Source organism: Triplophysa rosa, linkage group LG14, assembly GCF_024868665.1.
Source record: "Triplophysa rosa linkage group LG14, Trosa_1v2, whole genome shotgun sequence".
NCBI lineage: Eukaryota > Metazoa > Chordata > Actinopteri > Cypriniformes > Nemacheilidae > Triplophysa > Triplophysa rosa.
The window spans coordinates 17,568,104-17,591,266 of record NC_079903.1 but is presented as its reverse complement, the minus strand read 5'-3'; the positions used below and the strand labels follow the sequence as shown (position 1 = coordinate 17,591,266).

Below are 23,163 nucleotides of genomic sequence, written 5' to 3'. Positions count from 1 at the left end.
GACAAAAAACAAAGGCAGATGTTGGGGCGCCACCTGCTGTTCACTTACAGAGCCACAGCGCTCAAAAGATTTTAATCTATTAGGCTAAGATTTGTGTAAAGCTGTACAACAACAACCATAAATAATATCTAAAGTCTATCATAAAATAAAAATGTCCACCTTTTAATAAAATTAAAATATTTATTATACATTTTACATATAATTCTTTCCTGAACAGTCCTAACTTTACAGAAACTACACTTGTACAAATACACCAAGAAACAGGTTTAAAAATATTGCGGTATTTGTAAAATGATGCATTTCCTTTGTATTTGGCACCAGGCCAAAGTCAGAAAGCCGTCGTGACGTGCTTTCACAACAACAACAGTATGAACACTATTTTTCAGAACCAATCTGTGGTTCTCAATGCCTCGAACACAGGCCTTCATCCTCTTATTAGTGTTTCGAGAGGGTCACACCTTTCCCATCAATCTTCCTTTAACCCATCCAGTAATGCCTGGGTGTCTATCATCACCAGCTCCTCATCAGGAACCAACTCCTCATCTCCCGGCGGACAACGCGTGGCCCAGGGTGAGTCACGCTCCTTCTCCGGAGGCTTCGGGGTCACAGATCTCCGAGGGGGATTGAAGGTCTTGTTTACGCAGGGAGAAGCTTTGGTTTTTAGAGGAGTGAGGGGTGGAGGGGACGGGATGCGGGACAGGTAGACCAAACCTCGCTTTCTTTTTACGCTCTTGGGGTCTTTGGTCTTGGGGTCTTTGGTCTCACAGTTACTCGTAGATACAGGAGTGAATGGCGAGAAAACTCTGCCTTTCTGCTGAGGGGTCACCTGGGAATGTTAATACAGAGCATATATGAATATCACATTCAGTGAATATACATCAGTATGTGACGTATGTATAACCTCATAAATGTTTTTTATAAATGTTGATCCCATACACATTTATCTTTAAGTGCTTTACAGGGTGCTAAAGTGGTCTAAGAAATTAGCTTCTCAAGTGACAGGAACCCAGCACCAAGTTCAACTTTCTGTCTCAATTTCAATGAAAGTTAATGCGTTTTTCTTCCATTCAAAAAGAAACATTCATGTCTATACAAAAGCTTAATGCTTGGGCTTAGGACTTTGTTCAAATCGCTAACTCGAAATATAAACAATAGTTACACTGAAGGTAACAGCACATTAAAAACAAAACTCTTACTAACCCAACCGTTCATTTTTGGATTAGACACATCAGGAATTCTAGGAGACTGAAAAGAGCCTGAGACCCCTGAAGGAAATATATTAGACATCTTCTCCTCCGCAATGCTAAAAAACTCCTCACATGTCTATAAAAAAACAAGTACATTTTGATTTTATTAAGACAGAACAAATGTAACAAGAGAAATATCAAAAGCTACGGCTTCATGAACCTGAACGAGACTCTTCAGATGGACCATAGCTTCCTGAAGATGGGACTCTTTTGGGTTTATGGAGAAGAGTGCTTGCTCTCCAGCATAAAGGCATGGCACAGGTCCAGAAAGCTGTCTTAGCTGAAGGTTACTTAAAGCAACCAGCGCACGAGGCTTTACCAGCTCCTCTACGGCCAACTGCTCCAAACTACCAGAGGTTCTCACAGAGACCAAGTCAAACTTCTCATCCATGAGGTGCAGGACTGGAGAATTACCTGAGAAGACATTTAAACAGTTGTAATTGAGGTTTTAAGGACTCAAGTACACATGACAGCAGATGCTTTATGAAAAAAGCATGAAACAAACCTTGTTTGTCCACTACGGAGATTATATATCCCACAATGTCCACTTCACCACAGGGAGAGATAAACTGAGGGTTTTGAAGTTCCCTGAAGCTTACGCACACTCTTGCGTGGAAATGCACACGCAACCATTCTGGAGTCACCTGGATCAATGATATCGTTCATGTATCATACGTTTATAAGAAATCAACACAGCAAAATAACTGAATTCGGTTTTGGTTTATGTTAGATCTAACCTCTACAGGACAAGGACCCCCAAAAGATAAGAGAAGAAACTCCTGTTTACCTCAACATCCCGAAACAGTGTTTTCTTAGTGGCAGTGAGCTGAATATTAGCAACACCTGAGCGTTTCTTGCTCTCTGATGTGGCGAGGTGATACACCCTGTATCTGTGGCCCTCTTTCAGCAAGCTATACAAGTCCGCTGAAGGGCGCCAGATGTTCAGTGTGTAAACTAGAAAATGTATATGCACAACAGCACGTCATACTAAATTGAGTCCTTTAACATCTAAAATAAAGATGTTTTCCAGCTGACTCACCGCAGTTGCTCTGCATGTCATTGGCATCTACAACGCTGAGCTTCCAAACAGACGTGACATCTCGATCGGGGCATCCGCCTTCTGCCTCCTGCGCCTCTTTCATGGCCTTCTGCACACGCTCCTGAAGTTCTGCCTGCCTTATCTCCCCCAGACAGCATGTGAACTTACTCACTGCTTCCATCTGCCTCTCGCTTAGATGAGTCTACTCAAACAGTGCATATGCGGTTACACAGAGGTTTTGTTGCTTTCGGCTTTGTAGTTACTTTCTGTTAATGGATGTGTAGGAAGCTTTACCTCCACAGCTGGGTCGCACTCCATTGCTTCATACAGCTCTTCCCCATCCTGCAGAGCTTCAATCTCATGTCGACTAAATGTCCTCTTTCTGCCTTGGCTTTTCGTCTTACCTTATATAAGTACAATAGGAAAAATGCTCATATCAAAGCTTTTGATCCAGTTTAAAGTAAATATGTGAAATGAATCTAAAACAAAATAGTGAAATCCTACCCTCCATCTCTTTTTCGATCTGGGCTTGTATTTTGGAAATAAGGAGCTCCATGGTTTTGTGCTTTGAGTTGCTGTGTATTCTGGCCTCTCGATCTTCAGCGCGGTCATTGCGAAATATGAAGACACCATTGGGCTTCTTCTCCATCCACTGTTTGATGAGAATATCAAATGTTTGGTCAAAAACTACCGTTTCTGATCTGCGTGACAATGTAATGTTAAAAGCGGCACTTTCAATCAGTAGTGTGTATTTTATAATCTTGTGGTCTGTAACAAAAATATGAATTGCTTTTATTTGATTTATAAACATTCAGAGCTGATAAGATGAAGCAGACCTGCGTAGGATAACTTCTCAACAACACAACGTCCCCACAGCTCACAACACCTCCAGCAGCGAACAGTGACGAGAGTGGCAGCCTGAAAGGTCGGGGGTCACGATAGTACCCCAACTTAGTGTCCCACCGAACCCGTCTTGTGCTGTTGGCTGAAATCTACATTCAAAAAACACAATCAAACCAAGGCTTGCAGCCGGATTAAGATCTTCTTAAAAACATCTATTCAATCTCACCTTTAGCATCAGAGATTCAGGAGCTTCCAGAGGAGGACAGGCTTCTTGGGAACCCACCAACTCTGCCCCATTAATCACAACCTTATCGCCGATTCTGAGTTGACCGTTGTTTAGCATGGTAGAGAGTGGAAGGTCCAAAAGGCCTTTGATGGCGTACCAGCCGTCCGTGAGCCAGATCAGGGTTGACTCCTTTTTTGCGTCAACTGATCTGTCATCAGTTTTCACTAGCTTCTCTACATTTGGATTTGAAAGTTTAACAACACCACATACACAGAGCACTAATGTCTTAGCAGGAGTGTCATCTCGCTCCATGATCCTCCTGAGAGAAGGTCTTTGACTGCGGTCCACCTCCACATCATATCTAAGCGCAAGTGAGATATACCAAATAGTTACGGTTGTTACAAAATCTTTAGTATGAGCCATACAAAGTTGTTATAAGTTCGATACCTGAATTTTAACTGCAGAAGTACTTGCGCTGGAGTCAAACACAGGCTTCCCATCAAATCTGGAAAGGATTTTTCCATGGACGCCCTCTTCCATACAATCCAACGGTAGTGGTTGAACACCCAAGCATCGCTGATCAGTTTTGGATCAACGCCAGGGGTGTCATACATCGCTCTGACAAAAATGTGTGCAATTAGTCCACTAATAACTTGCTGTGCCATTATCAGAACATCAGATTTGCATCGACCATATTAGATGTGCATAAGCATCGACTTGCTTACCTGCAAAACTCCTCTTTGCCTACAGTGCCCTTACTGTCTGGAACCAACCATCCTTCATCAGCCAGCTGTACAGCTCCAGACTCCATGAGGAGGTCACGCTTGAAGAAATCCTTACAGTCAAATCGAAATGATTCTGCGTTTTCACTGGTTATCTGGGAGACTTTGTGATGCACTCCATGCTGGTTCAGCTAAGTAAGCGAAGGAAGAAAAAAGTATAGAGTACACTTAGTATAGTTCTGAATTAAGTAATTACCTTGGCAATACAAATGGTTTTAAAAAGTACCTCCTCTGGACAGTATCGAACTGGACATTTGTGACCCACAGCATCTCTAAGACTAATTCTGGAGACACCTGAGTTTTTAGCAAGGTAAATGCGGCCAGGTAATGGACGAATAGTTTGCCTTTTCTTTTTCCGAAGCCTCATGTCTTGCATATCCCTGGCTAGCTGGAAGATCTCCTGACATGCTTCTGTATCTAACACCCCTGGAAAAAAGGTTTATTTGTAGAATTTTTCATAACAATTCCATATTTAATATCAATATGCGTATGAACAACTGGATATAAATGCAAAAATATAATACAGTAATAGCTATGCTAACAAAATGGGTAACAGGAAATGGGTACCTCTCTCTTCAGAGTCAAGATTCTTCAAGGGTATGTTGGCCACTAAAATGTTTTCTCCTGTCCCAGAAGCCCCATGTTGGTCATTCTCGCCACAATACTGTTCAATGCTGTGGGTACTTGGTGTAGAGTTTGTCATTGTATTTTCCTGTGTTGTACAGGAGTCAACCTGAGGTTTAGATTCACATGGATTCTTGATCAAGCTATCGCTATGACAAGTATCGTCTTTGGTATCCTTTCCGAAAGGTGGGATAAAACCACTGGACACTTTAGAGGCATCCTGACCGTCTGACGTGTCAGGCTTATTTTTTTTAAAGGGGGGCACAAAAACTGCCGGTTTTCTTTTTTGGAAAGTTGCAGTAGAAGAATGCTGCACACAGTCGTTTGAATTCCTGTAAATATGGGAGAATTAGTAACAAATTAAAACTTCTTGTGAAAAGAGTTTGGTGTTAATCAGAAAGCACACAACTTACTGATTTGAATGTGTGACATTAGGCTGGAGGCAGACGCTGTATCTAAAGACACGTCTGGCTTTTAGGCTTCCTACAAGAAAGATTTCAGGATTAGTTTAGTTTCATAATAAAGCAAATGAACCAGTGTTGTAATGGTAAGTGGTTGATCTTACCACTTGGAAAGCTTTTCACTGGGGTCGGGACAGAGGATTTGGCACAAGCAACAGTCTGGTCAAACTCAGAGAGTTGTCTTTTCAAAGGTGGTTGACATGAATCTGAAGGTTGAACTGTATTAGTTGATGTAATTGCTTCAAAACATAAGGATCAACACAATATTCTGACAAAACATTAAGCTGTACCTTCTATACTGCTGGCATCTAGTTGACGTTTCTTTCTGTTTTGTTCCGGTGTCTGTAGATCATGAACAGATGGACTTGCTGATGGCACCAACCCTGGCGGTTCGTTTAGGTCATCATCTGCCAATAACGCTTTGGTACAAGCCATAGCTTCCTGTTCAAAATACTCCTGCTGGGTTTCTGTGCAACTGTTGAAATCCAAAGAGTGCAAGTCCAGTTGCGCAGGTTCATTCAGAACTACTTTTGTTGGGTGTGAAATGGTTTTGGATTCTTCATCTCTAGATCTATCCAGCATTATGGGAGGATCCTGGTGTGATTTAGTCTCTATTGGATGGTTAACGGTGTCATTTACTTGTTGGACATCACAATCTCTGAATAGTTTGGTGGCTTCCTCAAGTGCAACCTTTGATATAGGCACATCACCACTGGCTGTGCTGAAACCGTAATTTTGGTCAAACTTTGGGTTTTCATTCCCAATGTCCTCACTTGTTGCATGAGATCTCCCAGCTTTAGTTTGGACCTTCTTGTCACAATCATGAAAGAGACTCTTGGCCCTTTGAAGTGCCGAAGTGGATACAGTCACCTTCTTCCCACCTGCTGTACAGAATCCTCTGTGTCCATCTGAAGAACTCACAGTTTCAGATGGGACACTTTTCTCACATGAGCTTTTATGACACCCACTCGCATTACTTTTAGACTCGTGGCTAAAAGATGAGTCCACAAAACCAGCTGCTTTAACCTCATGCAAGGCCTTCTCTGAGACAGTAGCAGTGCTAAACCCTTTACAGTTTTGGTTCTGGAGAGCCTCGGATGTTAAACCTTCATCTTCACATTCTTTAAAGAGAGTCTTAGCCCTTTGTAGTGCAGTAGCAGAGATGGCCACCTTCTTCCCTCCGGCTGTGCAGAATCCTTTGTGTTCTCCTGAGGATTCAGATGAGACCTTCTTTGACATGAGACCATCTTGTCCATTTTGTAAACTGAAATTAATTTTAGGCACGGACTCAAAATTGAGCTCCTTGTCTGATACTGTAACTTCTTTGCCAGTAGCAGTGCTTAGACAGCTTTGGTTCTGAAGATCCTCATATGCTAAACTTTTCTCTTCACAATCTTTAAACAGATACTCGGCTCTTTCCAACGCAGTGGCAGAAACGGTCACCTTTTTTCTACCTGCTGTAGAGAACCCATTATGGTTACCTGAAGAACTGGTTTCGGTTTGGTTATTCACACTCTGTTTCGCCAATCTAGAGCCATTATTACATGCGATAACATCAACTGAATCATTCAGCACATCCTTAGCTCTCTGAAGTGATTCAGCCAGGACAGATACCTCTTTACCACTGGCTGTAGTGAAACCACAGTTGCTGTTAAGAGGCTCAGAAGCATCCTTAAAGAAGTTATTCTGAAGGTCTTTATTACATTCTTTGGCTGTCTGCTCACATCCTTCTTCTTGAGGGGGTTGCTGGTCCAAAGAAGAATTTTTACTGTCATGAACTCGATTACCCTGACATGTTTTCCTGAAGAAATCACTTCTTTCATTTGCCTCGTCACAGAGTTCATTAATAAGATCAGAGTCTTTGCAAACAGCTTTTGCCTCCTCGTGCACCACTTTGAAAAATGTACCACTTGTGGTCTTAAATCCATTCGTTTGTTTGAGGATTTCAAAGTGTAGTTTATCATTCTTTTCCTTTGTTAGTGCAGCTTCTAAGCAGTCAACATTTTCATCGCAGTCTTTGAAAACAGTCTTGGACTTTTCAAGTGCCTCAGCTGAAACTTCTTTCCCACTAGCTGTCTGAAAGCCATAACCATGCACTGACAATGGCTGGCAAGTTTTGGGGGGACAAATGTTTGTGAAATTTCCTTTAGCATCATTGCCAGATTTCTGTTCTTGGATGAAGTTCTTACATTCGAAGAAAGGAATATCCGTAACGTTAGTTGCTTGATTTATCTTTTCGGAGTCGGACTGATTTATATTTACAGAGGTTTCATGCCAAGAAACGGCTTTTGTTTTCTGAAGGGTGGTTGCTGACATGGAGTCAGCATGTATTCCAGAAGTGTGGAAAATGAGTTCCTGAGGTTCTGACGCCTCAAAGCTGTCAACATCATTAAGAAGTTTTCTTGCCTTCTCAAGGGCCGTTTGGGATACATTCAACTGCTTTCCTCGAGCGGTACTAAATCCAAAATGGCTATTTGTGTTAAAGCAGACAACATCTGTTTTCCCATCTAAACAATTCTGCTCCGTTTCTGCATCTCCAACCACTTTCTCATTTACGTTGAGAGCTTCATTTGCATCTTGATTTAACTGAAAGTGGGCAATATATTTCTTGTCCATACATTCAGAAGTATTGGCTGAAAACACCATTGCTTGTTCTTTAGATTGCTCTGGCTTTAGTACGTCTGTCTCTGCCTTGTTGTCTTTTCTATTATACGAGACCTTTTCATCATGCTCTTCAAAGAATTGCTTGGCTTTGTTTAAATTCATTTCTGAGATGCTTATTACTTTCCCTGTAGCAGTTTTAAAACCAAAACAGTTTGATTTACTTTCCTTACCGAAATAAATATTCATCCCATCAACTAAATTGTGTTCAGTCTTTGAAAAAGGCACCTCATTTAGGATTTCCTTTGATATGTTGCATAATTTGTCAACATCTACGATTTGAACCGAAGCACATTCATGTTCCTTGTGTCTGTGACTAGAACTGTTTATCGTAGAGGCATCCATCTTGGTTTGATGATTTCCATTCAAAACATCAGAATTAAAACTATCATCAAAGTCAATACCGTTAAGTATATTGGGGTCCCACTCTTTCTTGGCGGTGTGGCTGTCTGAGGCAAACTTTTTGGGTTTTAACTGAGTGAATTCGTATTGACTATCTGCTTCCTCCAAAAGATTGCACAATTCTGTGACATCGGCCTTTTGTGATGCTGTCAAGGGGCAGTTCTCAGCATAGTCCCGGTTGGTGTCCAATCCCGGTTTGTGTGTGCTGTTGTCTAACACAGTCTGTCTTTCAGCACCTCTTATGAATTCCAATTTTTTATGAATTTGTTTTAATGAATCTGAGTCTTTCTCTACATTATCCTTCAAAAGAGTCCCAGCTTTTTTCGGGTCAACATCTGAATCTGTAATATTCCTCTTTGAACATGTGTTCAAAACGAATGACTGTGGTGAAGAGCAGCTTGAAATATTCTGTTTAAAGCTCTTAGAATTTATAAGTCCCGGACTGGGCCGAGCATCACTAACACAAGTATTTAATGAAAGCACATAGAAGTTGGACTGCACCACAGGTGATCTGGTTGCATTGGCGCTTTCTGAAACTGGTTTGCACAATGTCTCTGTTTTGTGGTTATGTTGTGTGACGTCAAAGGTGTCAATCAAACGGTCACCTACAGCTTCGTGTAATGACGCCTTGGCGCTCATTATTGCCTCATGTGATATAGAGATGCTCCTGTTACTTGCCGTTTTAAAGCCAGAGAAAATATCCTTGGAGGCTGATGTGCCATCTAAATCTGAAAAAGTGGTGGGACAGCCACTGTCACGACTAATCTCAAAAGTTGAAAGAACAACTGTTGACTCATTGGCGGAGTCCACAGGTACCTCAGCTAAAGTGTAGTTGTCATCACGATTACCCAGAATGCCTTGCTGGTTGATGAAATCTTCTTTCGTCTGCTCAAACTCAGCTTCAGGTTTTACTTGTCTCGCTTTCTCTATATGGGTGGTTACAGCTGATGAACTCAAATCATTTTGGTCACTCCATAAATGCGTGTCAACAAGTCCTCCTGAAGTCAGTTCCTGAGTGAAATCTTCAGCAAATGCCTTGGAAAGCTGGGTCATATCTAGTCCTTCATCCAGATAACTGGCAGTTGGTTGCTGTAGTGTTTGAGGATTAGCTGCATCTTCACTGACAAAACTGGATTCATGAAGGACACTAGACACCTTTTCCTCAGAGGGATTTTCTGTTACAATACATAATGAAGAAGGAAAATATGTAAACAAGATGTAATCTATATTACCGATCATACATACAATTTTTTACATAAACAGAGAAGGTTGTAGCACCAAACATTAGTCCCAACAGTACATCTGAAATGACCCGCAAACATCCAAGGCCTACAAAGCTCATAAAAATGTTTATACTGTAGAGGCCTCTGTATTAGGGCTGCTCGATTATGACAAAAATCATAATCACGATTATTTTGGCCAATATTGAGATCCCGATTATTTAACATGATTACTCACTAAGTTTTAAAACAACATAGAAAAATAAAAAAACTTGGCTTTTAAACTGTGAATTCAACTGAAAAATAAATGTAAAGAAATAGCACAGCTGAACAACTGTAAAAGAAGGGGGTGCGCTGTGAATTTATACCACAAGAAAAGAAATGATCCTTGCAAAATGGAATGCGGCACAATAATGGTTTTACGTCGATTATTTTGTTTTTGTACTTGTTGGCCAAAATTGACGATTACAATTATTTTCGATTAATTGCACAGCCCTACTCTGTATAATAAATTTTGTAGGCCGATCTTGGATGTGTGTGGATCCATTTTACCTTTTGCAAAAATATGTACATGAAATAATAACTGTCACTTGTGTCACTTGCTCATATATGACAAATATGATTTGTCATATTTACTCAGATTTATTATTAATTATTATTAATTGCATCCACATTTAAGAATAAAAATAGACTACAAAATAACCAAAAACCAGTTGAGTTGACGTGCTTTCAGTATAGATAAAGAGTTTCTAGCTGTGGGATGCGGCACAACGCAACAGCAGTCCCGTCTGGTGTATACAGTCACGGGCTAAAGGCTGCGTCAGTGAATCTCTGTCAGACAGCGCACCACCAGTATTATGTTCTCTTTTTCATACATGAGTGAATGCATCATGAATGAGCAAAAACACACAAGATTATGTCAGAAAGCCCATTTTGTCTAGCATTTTCGTAAACACAGATTTTAATGTGTTAAATAAAATCTTTTTGCAAATGTTGCAAATGGGAGAGGCGTCAGATCTGCTTAGAGCGGCAGCTCTTAAAGGGGCCACATTCTTAAACCTGCTACTGTGACTTCTGTCAGTAATGTAAAAGTATATTTAAAAACATGAATGTTATGTGCGATTAATCAGATTGTTTTAAACGATTGACAGCACTAATTTATATTAATTTTATTGTATAATAATTGTATTAAACAATCTGTTGAATGGGTTGTGTAATTTTGTTGCATTTAAGTTTGGCCAAGTAACGGTTCTTCTACTTGTAACCCAAAATAATATTGGCCAGACATACTTTTAACTTGCTAGCTAATGTAATTTACTTGTTATTTCTTCTGCTTGTTATCAGAAATAATCTACATATTACCTGTCACCGTTTTCTCCAGGCATACTGATGTTTTGTGGTTAATTCCTGCGTTTGATACATCAGAGCTTGGGACTTGATACACAAACCTCCTGGGTTTTCTGTTAAGCATGAAAACAGGTGATCTGTCCAGCAAAGACTTCTGCTGTTGAGTTCCTTCTGCATCTGGACAGGACCTGAGTCTTTCGACGCTGTTAAAAAAGGACTGGCTTCTACCTGCCGCACAGCTGTAAGAACTGCCAGCATTGGGTTCACCGGACACTACAGTATTGTGACTGTTTATAAAAGGCAAGGCCAATGAAGGACCTTCATTCAGACTGGAGTCTGATAAATTCAGTGGGGTCCATTGCATGACATCATTGTTTGTGAGAGGGCTTTTAGTTTCCACATCAGCTGTTTGAGTTTCATCTCCCATTAAAGTCTCCTCTGGCTCTTTATCTTGCTCTAAAGTTGAATTCACATCCTTTGAGCAATTGGCTTTCTTTCTGTTCCTCTCTTGAGATTTGACCTTCCTCAGAGCAGAAGTGGCGTTACTGAAGAATATGGACAAAACATCCTCAGCACCATCGAGAACGCTCTGCACTGTAGTGCGCACATCTCCATCTTCTATAGCGCTCGGCACCTTCTGCTTCCACAGACTGCTTGCACCAAGAGATGCTTCTGGGGAGCGAACAGTGTTAACCACAGCATCAGTCTGGAATGTCTCTGTCACTGTAGAGAGAAAGAATGTGTTGTGTGTGAATTTAACTACAATTACGCATCATTTTAATAACATGTATGAATTAAAAACCATTCAAACAAATAAACGTTTAATACAAATACAACAGTGTCACACTCACCATCATGTTTAACGGCTCTTTTACTAGAAGTTTCAGTACTCTCAGTACCTTTTGAGAGAGATGGAAACAGTTTCCGCACAAACTAGTGTGAAAAAAAGAGAAGAAGCCATAAGTTATGAAGTAATTTGAAGAGGGTTGCAGCATATGATACATCACATCTTAACAGAAATTAAACGTTTAATGAAGAATGCAGAAGAACATGTGATATCAACAGAACAGTTTCTATTCGCACTTACAATTGCTTCCTTGTCTTTGAGGCAACTTGAAGACGAAGGACGGTCCTCTGTTTTAGCTATGAAATAAAAGACAAGCCTAATTGCGTAAGTTCTCCGTTCATTGAATCAAAACACATCACTATGTATTGCATACATACGTAACATTAAAGTAGGAGTCAATGATGATGGTGTGTTAAAGGAACTGGTCCAGGATAAGTCAGGGTTGATTTGTGCCCCAAGACTCCGGGATATTTGATTTACTGAATGTATCTGAAAGAGGTCAAACTGAGCATTATGTTACCGCTCTACAGTGGCATATGATATTCTGTTAGTTACTCTTCAAAATCAACTTACCAAAGGTCTTTTGGGTGTGTCCAGAAGGCCTATAATAGAATAACATACAAAAAAAGTTACACGAGATTTTAAAAGCTAAAGATTCAATCCAACAGCCTTTTACTTTTTGAAGGGATACTTCACCCAAAAATGAAAATTCTGTCATCATTTACTCACCTTCGAATTGTTTCAAATCTGTATACATGTCTTTGTTCTGATGAACACAAAACAAGACATTTGGAAGAATGTAGGACAGCAAACAGTTCTGGGGCACTTTTGACAACCATTGTATTTTTTCCTACTATGGGAGTCAATGGGGGGCAAAATCTGTCTGGTTACAAGCATTCTTCCAAATATATTTCTCTGTGTTCATCAGAACAAAGAAATGTATACAGATTTGGAACAACTCGAAGGCGAGTAAATGATGACAGAACTTTCATTTTTGGGTGAAGCATCCCTTTAAGAGGAAGAAAAATTCTTACCAAAGCCCTCCCTGGATTGTCCACAGGAGCTATCAAATACAAGAAGCCCACATTAACCTTGTGTAACAATTTCATATTCTATGTTAAATTGATAACTCAAATTTTGATTTTTGATCTAGTTATTTATTAAACAAACTTACTTTTCTTTCCCTGACCCAAACAGACAAGGACTTGAGTCTAAACCATTAGTCACTGAAGAGATAAAAAACAGATGTGCATGACATACTGCACTACAAGTACTAGGACTGTTACTGGCTCTTAAGACAAAACGTTAAATGTTCCCTTAGATAAGTCAGTTTGAATAAAAAAAAGCATCTGCTAAATGAATCAATGTGAATATAGTTTATAACACTAGTGTGATACCTTCATATGGAGAATCCTCATTCCGAATGGAATCAGGAGAGTGAAAATGTTGCTTGAATATTTTGGGTGTAGAAAACAGCTGAGTGTCCAGAGATGATATCTCTGGGGCTTTGATCTCCTCTTCCTCATCTTTTGAAATGTCAGGTCCTTCGTCATCTCTACAAGCTTTGGCAGTCAACTCCTCAAACCAGAATGGATTCAGAGGTCCAAGTTCTTAAACAGAAATAATCAAATCAGTTACTGTCAGTGGAAATATGGTAAAGCTGATCTAATAATCATAATAATAAGTGTGCATACCTTTATGAATTTGATCAAAGAAATCTTCAAACATGCTGCCATGAGTGTGATCGTGTTAAATCTGAATCGAGCACATTCATTTATGATCCTATAGGTAAACAAGAAAAGTAAGACATCTTTTAAATTCAGCGTTACATTGCTCAACATACAAAGTGTCTAACTTGTCAAATGTTGTCATCAAGAGACTGCCAATATTCCACTGACTGATGTAATTTATAGTATACATGTCATTTTGTGTAACGTTAACTTGCGTGCTATCTTAACAAGCTACAAACAAGAAAACATAATAAAACAGACAGGAAAGTTACCGTAAATAATCGTACAGTCAAAGATGAAAGCCATTTTAAACGTCTGACGGGTCGAAATTTATCGCCAAGTCTTCATTGTGTCTGTTTAAAGGTTTTAATTCGCACAAGTTGTTTACAACTGAGAGGTACTGTTTACTATGCGCGTGCATAAGCTTTTTTAACATCCCGCCAGTAAGCGTCATGTCGTCAGCGGAAGAGCTGCAGTCTCGGCCAATCAGAAAGCGTGCGTCTCTACAGTGGACGGGCTTACGTGCGCCACAGAACCGAAACTGCGAAAAATTTCAAGGCAGCACCAACAAAAAGAAGCGTTCGTGTTTCCAAAACGTATGCTTTGGGTTAATGTCTTTCTTTCATTATGTTAATAATTTTAATATGTTATATTAATTTTTATATTCCTTTCTCGTATGAATATTTTTTATTTTATATATACAAATTCTAATTATTTTAAATATTCTACCAATAGTCGTTTACATTTACATTTAGTCATGCATTCATTTAATCATCATAATCTTTCTTGTGTTTATTCTTTCAGATATTTTTGATTCGTTTAATCACTTAAGTGTTAACATATATTTAATTATATTGACTTTTCCACTGTATGATACTGTATTACTGTGCTCAAAAGTAAGATATTTTGTTTATTTTGTGATGTCCCTTAGGAAAATTAACTACGGTTTTACTACAATATACTACTTTTTTAAGTAAGGCAATACTAACCACAAATTAACCATTAGTCTCCAGGAAACATAGTTGTGCCATGATATTTGTGAGAAAAGAAACTTGCTTATCCAATATAATATATTTAAAAAACATTGTTGCTATACGTTTGACATGTAGTTTCTTTTGTGGCAACACCACAGACAGATACCCTGGGACCTCATGGAGCAAAAATCTGACATTTAAAAAATGTCAATTAAACAGATCCTAGGCATCTGATATAATCATATGATATTTTCATTATCTTGTGAACAAATAATTATGAACACTTACTGTACAAAAAACAACACGCAGTCAATAGTATTTATTCATCTATTTATTGCATGCACACTTTCATACAGCAGACAGCAAAATAAAACCATAAAAATAAAACCTTACAAGAATAAGCTATACTCCCACTACTATGTACAAATGTAACTTTCAGTTAAAATAGCTTCTTATTCCATAAATAGTTCTATTTTCTCTTATGGTACATACCTTTGCATGCTTGGCCATTTCAAAATGACAGAAATATTACATCCTATAAAACTAGACCATTTAAAGCATGATAGGAATATAAATAAATCTTCTGCGAGCAACTAAACAGTAGAAAGACATTAGTGAAATTAAACAACCCCATAAATAAGTGCTGGAGTGCCTGTTTATGCATCCAGGTCTCTCTGACAGTAGCATTGCATCATGTTGGAGACATTTCATTTGTACAGGTACGTGTAAAAGCTGAGACAAAGGGTGTGCTCTGTATACTGTCTTTTTTTAACATTTAAAAAGCCACATAAGCAAAGGCTTTCAGCTTTATCTAAATCAAAACACATAAAAAAAAGAGCATAATATTTCTGTATCATTCATTGTTCTGTTCAAGTAGCTGAGAGAACGGACATTTTTAAACATTCTCTCCAAGAATGACAGATTATTTCACTTTGTGTGAGGCATTGCACATTTTCCCGTGACATTGATAATGGTAGACCGTTAGCAGGAGGAGTCACTCTTAGAGCTTTGGTATGCCTGCAGCATTAGGGACCCCCGTTTGGAAAAGGACCCCTTAGCTACACAGTAGTGCAAAAAAGCCAAGGCGTCTTTGTTTCAACTCTACCGTCCATCCCCTGTTGCAATTCTTATGAGTATCAGTTATATCGTGTAGAAGATATGCAGGACTTTTTATTGTGTGCGCTAGGGAAGAACAATAAATACAGGTGGTAAGAAGGCCATTGCCTGGCTGATCTCCCAAGGTTCAACTCAAAGGAGTTGCTGTCACGCTGGAGTCCGGAAGAAAGGCGGTGATGGCCAGATAGCCCTGCGCTCGTCTGATCATCTCTCGGATCTCACAGTTGAGCTCGGTGAGTCGACCGCATATCTCAGACATGTCTTGTTTGGAACCAACCAGGGCGAAGGTGCCTGTTTGACCCAGAGTCTGGTGCCGGAAATAAATGTTGAGTAGAGTCTGGATCTCGTTCTCTGAGCTGCTGCCGAAGATGTCACTAGGCCACATTTTCCTAAAATATTAAGATACTCAGGTAAGTGCCATTATCAAAGTAAATATTACACATTATTTAAAACGCAAAGACAATAAATAACAAAATACAGGGTGTAATGTGTTTTCTAATTAATATTATTAGAATGTATTTTACGACTCTCTTTCTCACTGTAAGAACTTTACCTGCATTCGCGTATGTGATGGATTGCTCTGGAGAATTCACTGTTTCTCAGGCTCTCTAGAATAGCCTGCACAGCAGCTTCAGAGGAGCTGTAGGTGGACTCATCATTGGAGTCTTTGCACTCGGCTGCTGGCTCACCGGCCAATGATGCTGCTTGCAGGTTACTCCTCAGATCATTCAGCTCACTGGACATGTTCTGCAGCTGTAAGGTTATTAAAATATGAATGCACATGCAGTATGAGATAGAGTGACAGTGTAAGTCGGTAATATCATGGTACATGTGATATATACTGTACAGGGTACTTAATAATATTACAAGTATTCAGATACTATGGTATCTGCACGGTGTTTGCAAATATACCATGGTATTACCTGTGAACATATCCAGAAATGTAATACTTTGGTACTTATTTTGTTAGGGAAAGGCATTATGGTACTTAATTTGTATAATGTAAAATCTTAATGAAACTCAAACGAGGAGAGACTGGTATCCACGTACCTCAGGGACCGAGCTTATGGTATGAACCTGACCAATCAGCTTACAGTAAGACTGAAATAGCAGCAGTAGTTGAAAGTGGAGTTTGTAGAGTCTTTGACAAAGCTCCAGTTGCTGTGAATAAGACAAATAAATACATTTGTCACCGTGATATTTCTCATCATACAGCAGCAATGCATTTATATTGAAAATAATCAGCAAATATACGAGCATGATAATAAAGCAATTCTCATAAAAGAAATCCAAAGCCTGTGTAAGAAGAAACACTGACACGCCTTGTAATATTCTGCAATGCTCTGTTCATGTGACATGAAACAAGAGATGTGTTAAAAGGACGTTAAAAGGATTTGATCAAACTTACTGCAAGAGATTCCATTTGCTATAAAGCAGGTATTGCAAGACAGAAGTAAGAAAGTGAAAAGAAAAGTTTTGAGTTTAGTGTGACAACATGCAGCCCGGCGACACATGCAATAAGCGCAGCCAAAAGATGGCGCCATTTTCAGAGGCATGCATGAGCAAGAAGTAAACAGAGAAGCATATAAAGATGCCAAACTCAAGAGTAAACCCTGCAGAAGTTTTTTCTGCCTGGCAGGTCACAAGTACATCCTCCAATTTTTACATTCGCAAAGGGTCTTTACTGGACGACTGACTATATGTGGAGTCCATTTATTATCCCATTTCTCTTTCTTTCTTTTATCAATTAGTTTTGCTTATTAAGGAATTTGTTATTTGTAAGATTAAACGAGTGATCTTGATCAAAAGTGTTTCAGCTAGGGTAGTGTATGTTATCTACACTTGAATAAGACAAAACCTGTCTTAAAGAAGTTTCTTTGTTTCTTTAAAGTGAAAATTCTGTCATCATTTACTCACCCTCTTGTCATTTTAAACCTGTATGACTTTCTTCTGCAGAACACAAAAGAAGACATTTTGAAGAGTGTTGTTAACTAGCCCCCATTGACTTGCATTGGTTTTGTGTCCATAAAATAGAAGTGAATGGGGGCCAGTGCTGTTTGGTTACCAACTTTCTTCAAAATATCTTCGTTTGTGTTCTGCGGAAGAAAGGAAGTCATACAGGTTTGAAATGACAAGAGGCTGAGTAAATGATGACAGAATTTTCGTTTTTTGGGTGAACTATCACACCTGCACAAGTTTTTTATTATTTAACAAGTAAGCCCACCACATCAAATATAAGAACAGGAGGTGCTGCTGTGCAGTAATAGCTTCTGAAAAGCTCAAGATTAAGAGCAGATAGAAAAGAGAAGGATGTCACTCACAGAGCTATCGCACAACAATCGAAATGCAGGAAATATAAAAGACAGATTGAAATGGAATCTAAATTATTTTTAGTTAAATAAACTCCTATTAAAACAAACAAACAAAATCTCAGGAAAGAATGACAATTAAAAGGGACATACATCAGCAGACGATGCAGACACATCAAAATATTCAGCTAATACATTAACATGAGATACCATGCCAATTCCGTGATATACTGACAAAATGAACTACTGATGATTTAAAGGGATAGTTCACCCAAAAAGGAAATCATTTCTGTCATCATTTAGCCTAAGTTGTTCCACACCTGTATTACTGTATTTGTTCTATTGAACACAAAAGATGATGTTTTGAAGAGTGTGGAAAATTAAACAGTTGGGGCACCATTGACTACCATAGTAGTTTTTTTACCTGACTATGTAAGTCAATAGTGCCCCAGAACTGTTTGGTTACAAATATCTTTCTTTGTGTTCAGCAGAATGAACTTTATAAACAACTTGAGGGTGAGTAAAGGATGACATAAGTTTAATTTGTGGGTGAACTATCTCTTTAAGTGTTATTTGAAGCTCCATTTATTAAGATTATAATTTATGTTAAAATGCAGGTGTCGTACCTTCTCCTCTGTATTAGCAGGCTGGTATGTGATCACTCCGTCTCCAGCACATTTGGGAAAGGTTGCCTTGCAGTTGCATAGCCACTAGAGGTCAAGAACATAACAATAAGATCTTGATGTTGCATCATATTAACCTTCTATAAATGGGTCAAAGAATGTCAGGTGGGGTAACCATTGATTATAAAGGAAGACAATGTTTTATTTACACACATGCAGTGAAGTTACACCCCCTTTACAATTTTTCACTTCATGTTCCACAAAAATATAAACATTTATTTGAAATTATGTTCACCATAACAAGGATCAATCCAACTAGTTGTCTGTATGAACTGCATTGTAATGTTTTTAAATGAGGTAATAGATCAGTAAATACGTGACACATCATTGACCTAAAAATAAACTAAACATACCGATATGACTACCTCCTTTTTATTATTGTAGTTCTCCAGGTATTCCTGCAGCTCTAATACACTAAACTTCATCTTATCCAAGAGCCCATAGGACACAATCTGTAACATTCAATAATACAGACATTTTGTAAACAACTGCATCTAAAATAGCAATCAATCACATATAAACTGAGACATTAGACAGAATACTGAGGACGGAAAATGTATTCATATAAGGCTGCAGCATGAATATCACAAAAACTAAACTCACCGTGTCTGCATCCACAAACAGTGTTGGACATTCCGAGCATGATGTCAGCATCTGGGAAGACCTCACAAACTTGGCACCTATTCCTCGAAGGCCATCGCCAAGGTAACCAGCAGCATCACAGGTCAAGGTGCAGAACCTGGTCTGTATACTCTAGAGGTCAGACACAAAACTGATATTAAAACTGTCAAATGACCTGTGTTTGGAATTGTTAAATTCTTGATAGTGATTAGTTGAAAAGTTCAAAGTTATTTTGTAAGTTACCTGAAAGAGTGAGGAGAAGACTTGGAAGGTGTAGACAGCACAGGAACCATCCGAGTCAGTCACCAACTGGTTGAGGTGACTGCGCCAAGCCTCCTCGGCATCATCACACACCGTCGGCTGGAAAGAGGCCAGGATGGCAGAGAAAAAGGGAGATGGCGGAGGGGAGGAACGAGAATCCAGCGACAGCTCCTCCTTCTCCTCGTCCGGCTGTGTCACAGGGCTGTGCTCCTCTCCAAACCCACTGGAGAAAGTTAGAGAAAGGTTTGACTTATCCATTTATTTTAACGTAGATTTAAATCAAACTGAGTTTAAACCCACATGAATTTGGTAAGTAAGTACCTGGGTGCGCAGTTTATCCCACTGTCCCCCAAGCTGTTTTCTTCCATTTCGGGTGTGTCCACTGTTATGATGTCAGAGGACGTGAAGTCAGAGGGAAGCTCGTAAATGCAGAGCGAGATGTCATTCTCATTGACGCTTGACTCATCTTCTTCAGCTGAATCCTCTGGCTAGTTTGGAAGTACAGAAAGTTTGGTTAGTATATGGTACTGTTTTTACCACTATTTAAATATATTAAATATTAGTTGTACAATGGAAACAGTTCTGGCAATACACCATTTCACAAGACGTAAGCACAACTGGTCCGGAAGCACTTTCATTTTTTAGTTTAACATTTTCGTTCAACATTTTGATTCAGTTGAAAATGTTCATTTGGTTTTATTTTGTTAAAACGCCTGTGTGATGTTAAAAAACTAAAACAGGAAGTGCTCCTGGACCAGTGTTGTTTACATCTATCAAAGTGTTCTATAGAACTGTAAATGTTATTCTTAAAAAATTAGATTATGTGGCTGATTGTCTCAGTGTAAGAGGAAGATATTAATTTCTTATGCTAGTGTTTGGCTCATTTGAGATGATGTGTATCGGCTGGTAACTTTACCCTTATATTGTGTACAACTAAGCAATTTTGCATACAACATACTGTGTATACTCTATCGACTTTATATCTGCGATTGGCCACTGTGCTCGGTTGTAAATAGGTGTAAATGGGTTGCAAGACAATGCATAATTTTTACGTGATACTGAAATGTGACCAAATTACAGTTAAAACCATTACAGTTCAAATAGACTACTGTACAAAAATTCACAACGAAGCCACTGACCTTTCCAGATTAAAACTCTCCATGCTGAGAATCTTGTCTTTTACGTGCTTTTTGCTCTTTTGGATTACATTTTCAATTTTTATTTCAGATTGAGAAAAAAAAATTGGCCGACCAAAATCTGGTCTCATGTCTACAGCCACAGGCAATGGGTACACCCTCTTTTTTTGAACCTTTAGCATTTAGCATGTGAGTAATGTTACAGCCCTGCAACCCAAAGGGGAGCCATACACATTGCCGAGGTGGCTCATCCAAAGCCTCTCTTTGAGATTGTGGTAGGCCTCAAAGACGAAAGTGGAGAAACGGTTTGCATTTAGAAGCGGGGAGTTTTTAAACAGCATGACAATCCATGCAACTTGGCGAATTAATCGAATGTCTTTTCTCCTAAAAGCCTAAAATTGGCAAAACAGTATCAGGCGACGCTCGACCTGATTTTGCCAAGTGGTTGATGTCCTCAGGACAACATATTTTGTTGACCTAAGGACAACATTTTTATAAATAAAACCTAAACCCACACCAAACCCCAATCCTAAACAAAACTTACCCCTAAAATCAGAGGGAAATGATAAGTGAAAAACTATGGTCTAGAAGCACCTATCCTGGTTGGAAGATTAAACTTAAAATAAACTGTAAACTTATTTCTGAAATCTGATTGGTTATTTTAAATGTTGTCCCAGGGTCAACATGATGTTGTCCTAAGGATATCTCAACCACTTGACAAAAACAGGACAGCCATCAGCCGACTACTACAGTACCTATATTTCATCAAAGCTAAAAGCAGAGGCAGCCAGATAAAGCAAGCGCAAAGTGAGATTATTCTATTTTCAGCCGTGATAATGGAAAAACTCCAGAACAGATGCATGGTATGAGTAGGAATTAGTCTGCCCCCAAAGGTCAGCCATTTTGAAACTCTTATTCACCCGATGGGTTGAGCCCTCGGGTAGTGAGATCTCAAAGTTTGGCGTTGGGATGGAAAGAGGCACTGGGTCAGCTTGAGCGTTGTCAAAGAAGACGGGCGGATAGTCCGTGGGGTTTAATTCCTCAGTGGGAGACAGGCTGACATTCTGAAATGAGACAAAGTTCACAGTATTATTCAACTTCATAATATCTGAAACAATTATTTGGATTTATACTGGGTTGATTTAACATACAGAAACCAATTTTAAACTTCTATTTGATGTACAATAAGCAAAATGAACATTACTAGCTGTGATGCAGAGAGGGGATCCTCCTCAGAAGATTCATCAGAATCATCATGGATGACTGGACACAGGCTGGGTGAACTTCCTGACAGCTGGCTGTCCTCCTCCAATGGTTGAGGCTCAGTCTGGTCCAGACTGTCAATAGAACGTCTCCGTGCACCCCAGTTGAAGCTGTCCACCGTTTCACCCTATCAGAGAAGGGGCAGGAGTTTTCAGAATGGGTGTATGGTGCACAAGTACATTTTAAAACTGACTCAAAGAAAGAGCATGCTCCTAAATCACTCAGTATGTGAGCTAGTTAAAACAAGATATTTCAGTATACAGTATTTAAAGGATTAGCACAATAATACTGTATATTAACTAAAAAGTAACACAACTTTAAAGAATAATTCTTTAAGTACAGTAAGTTATCACTGTACAGCCAGGATGGGTCTTGAAATCAGAGTCAAAAATCCTCATCCACATTCCTGCACAGATCCAGTTCCACAGTTTAAATAATGCTTTCCTGTCAGCCAGCTTAAAGGGACAGTTGACCCAAATTTATTTACCCTCATGTCATTTTAAACCTTAATCATTTTCTTTATTCTGCAGAAAACTAAAGATCATATTTTAAACAATATTGGTAACCAAACTACATTAGCCCTCATTGACCGCCATTACATTGACACTAAACCAATGAGACATTTCTCAAAATATCTTCTTTTGTGTTCCACAGAAGGAAAGTCATACAAGTTTTGAATGACATGAGGGTGACAGAATTTTGCGTGAAAATCCCTTTTAAAAACAAAACTTTGATGCAAAACATCCCCCCCACCAATACCCTCATCGCAACATCCACAAGTATTTATTTAAAAGGCTGAATCTGCCCTCTTCAGAGTATTTGTGGTATTGCATACCAATGTGAGCCTGCAAATTCCTGTATCTCGGAATTTCATAAGACCGTAAAACTAGAGAGGAACAGCCATGCTAATGTACGGTTGAATTTTTAAAAATATCTTTGATACTGCTGTTTCAAATTCCTCCTTGGTAAAATGATGAATGACACCAAACAATACCATTCTAAAACAAATATATTATATGCACGTACGTATATTATATTTAACTGCTCACAGTCTCACTCTGCAAGGTCTAAAAAGTGTAACTGTGTTCATTTTCAGTATAATTCTTAAGCAGAAATATGAACATGCACAGAACACAGTTGCAACGCATGCGGTGAACTGTGACAAAACACCACATCATCATACTCTCCTGCATACAGCACGACACCTGGGCTTACCTGCATCTCCTTGACGGCACAGACATAGACAAGGAGAGGAGAATGTATTACAAAGAGTTCAGTTACAGTCGCATTGTGCAAACAGTGCAACAGTTTTAGTGCTTTTCTAATGCAATAAGTTGGAGAAAAGAACAGCACATTTGACATCAGTCATCA

The 23,163-nt window shown here is 39.1% G+C and overlaps 2 protein-coding genes across 9 annotated transcripts in view; both read right to left on the bottom strand.

Moving 5' to 3' along the window:
• Positions 1–210: 210 nt before the first annotated feature.
• brca2 (BRCA2 DNA repair associated) lies at positions 211–13,839 on the bottom strand. The gene is made up of 27 exons (XM_057351756.1): positions 13,702–13,839; positions 13,394–13,481; positions 13,097–13,309; positions 12,874–12,925; positions 12,734–12,762; positions 12,273–12,301; positions 12,077–12,188; positions 11,940–11,995; positions 11,704–11,785; positions 10,868–11,575; positions 5,513–9,460; positions 5,327–5,428; positions 5,175–5,244; positions 4,705–5,093; positions 4,364–4,563; positions 4,081–4,268; positions 3,803–3,973; positions 3,356–3,716; positions 3,123–3,278; positions 2,791–2,938; positions 2,581–2,690; positions 2,287–2,488; positions 2,035–2,201; positions 1,753–1,891; positions 1,408–1,661; positions 1,201–1,323; positions 211–826 (listed from the first exon to the last, which is right to left on the bottom strand). Exons 2-27 carry the CDS (start codon positions 13,425–13,427, stop codon positions 467–469), a joined length of 8,403 nt encoding a protein of 2,800 aa, XP_057207739.1. The 5' UTR covers positions 13,428–13,481; positions 13,702–13,839; the 3' UTR covers positions 211–466.
• An 886-nt stretch (positions 13,840–14,725) lies between these two features.
• Positions 14,726–23,163, bottom strand: part of frya (furry homolog a (Drosophila)) — a 64,441-nt gene continuing 56,003 nt past the window's right edge. For 5 of the 8 annotated variants that reach the window (XM_057350815.1, XM_057350809.1, XM_057350811.1 and 2 more), the window contains 11 exons: positions 21,734–21,919; positions 21,450–21,593; positions 19,715–19,881; positions 19,376–19,616; positions 19,115–19,264; positions 18,865–18,963; positions 18,455–18,538; positions 16,928–16,945; positions 16,570–16,680; positions 16,073–16,272; positions 14,726–15,908 (listed from right to left, as the gene is read on the bottom strand). In XM_057350815.1, the coding sequence (XP_057206798.1) occupies positions 15,647–15,908; positions 16,073–16,272; positions 16,570–16,680; positions 16,928–16,945; positions 18,455–18,538; positions 18,865–18,963; positions 19,115–19,264; positions 19,376–19,616; positions 19,715–19,881; positions 21,450–21,593; positions 21,734–21,919 (1,662 nt within the window). In that variant the 3' untranslated portion in view covers positions 14,726–15,646. Of the gene's footprint in view, positions 15,909–16,072; positions 16,273–16,569; positions 16,681–16,927; positions 16,946–18,454; positions 18,539–18,864; positions 18,964–19,114; positions 19,265–19,375; positions 19,617–19,714; positions 19,882–20,532; positions 21,594–21,733; positions 21,920–23,163 lie in introns of those variants that run through there. The other 3 variants (XM_057350810.1, XM_057350816.1, XR_008964287.1) reach the window with 2 other exon arrangements.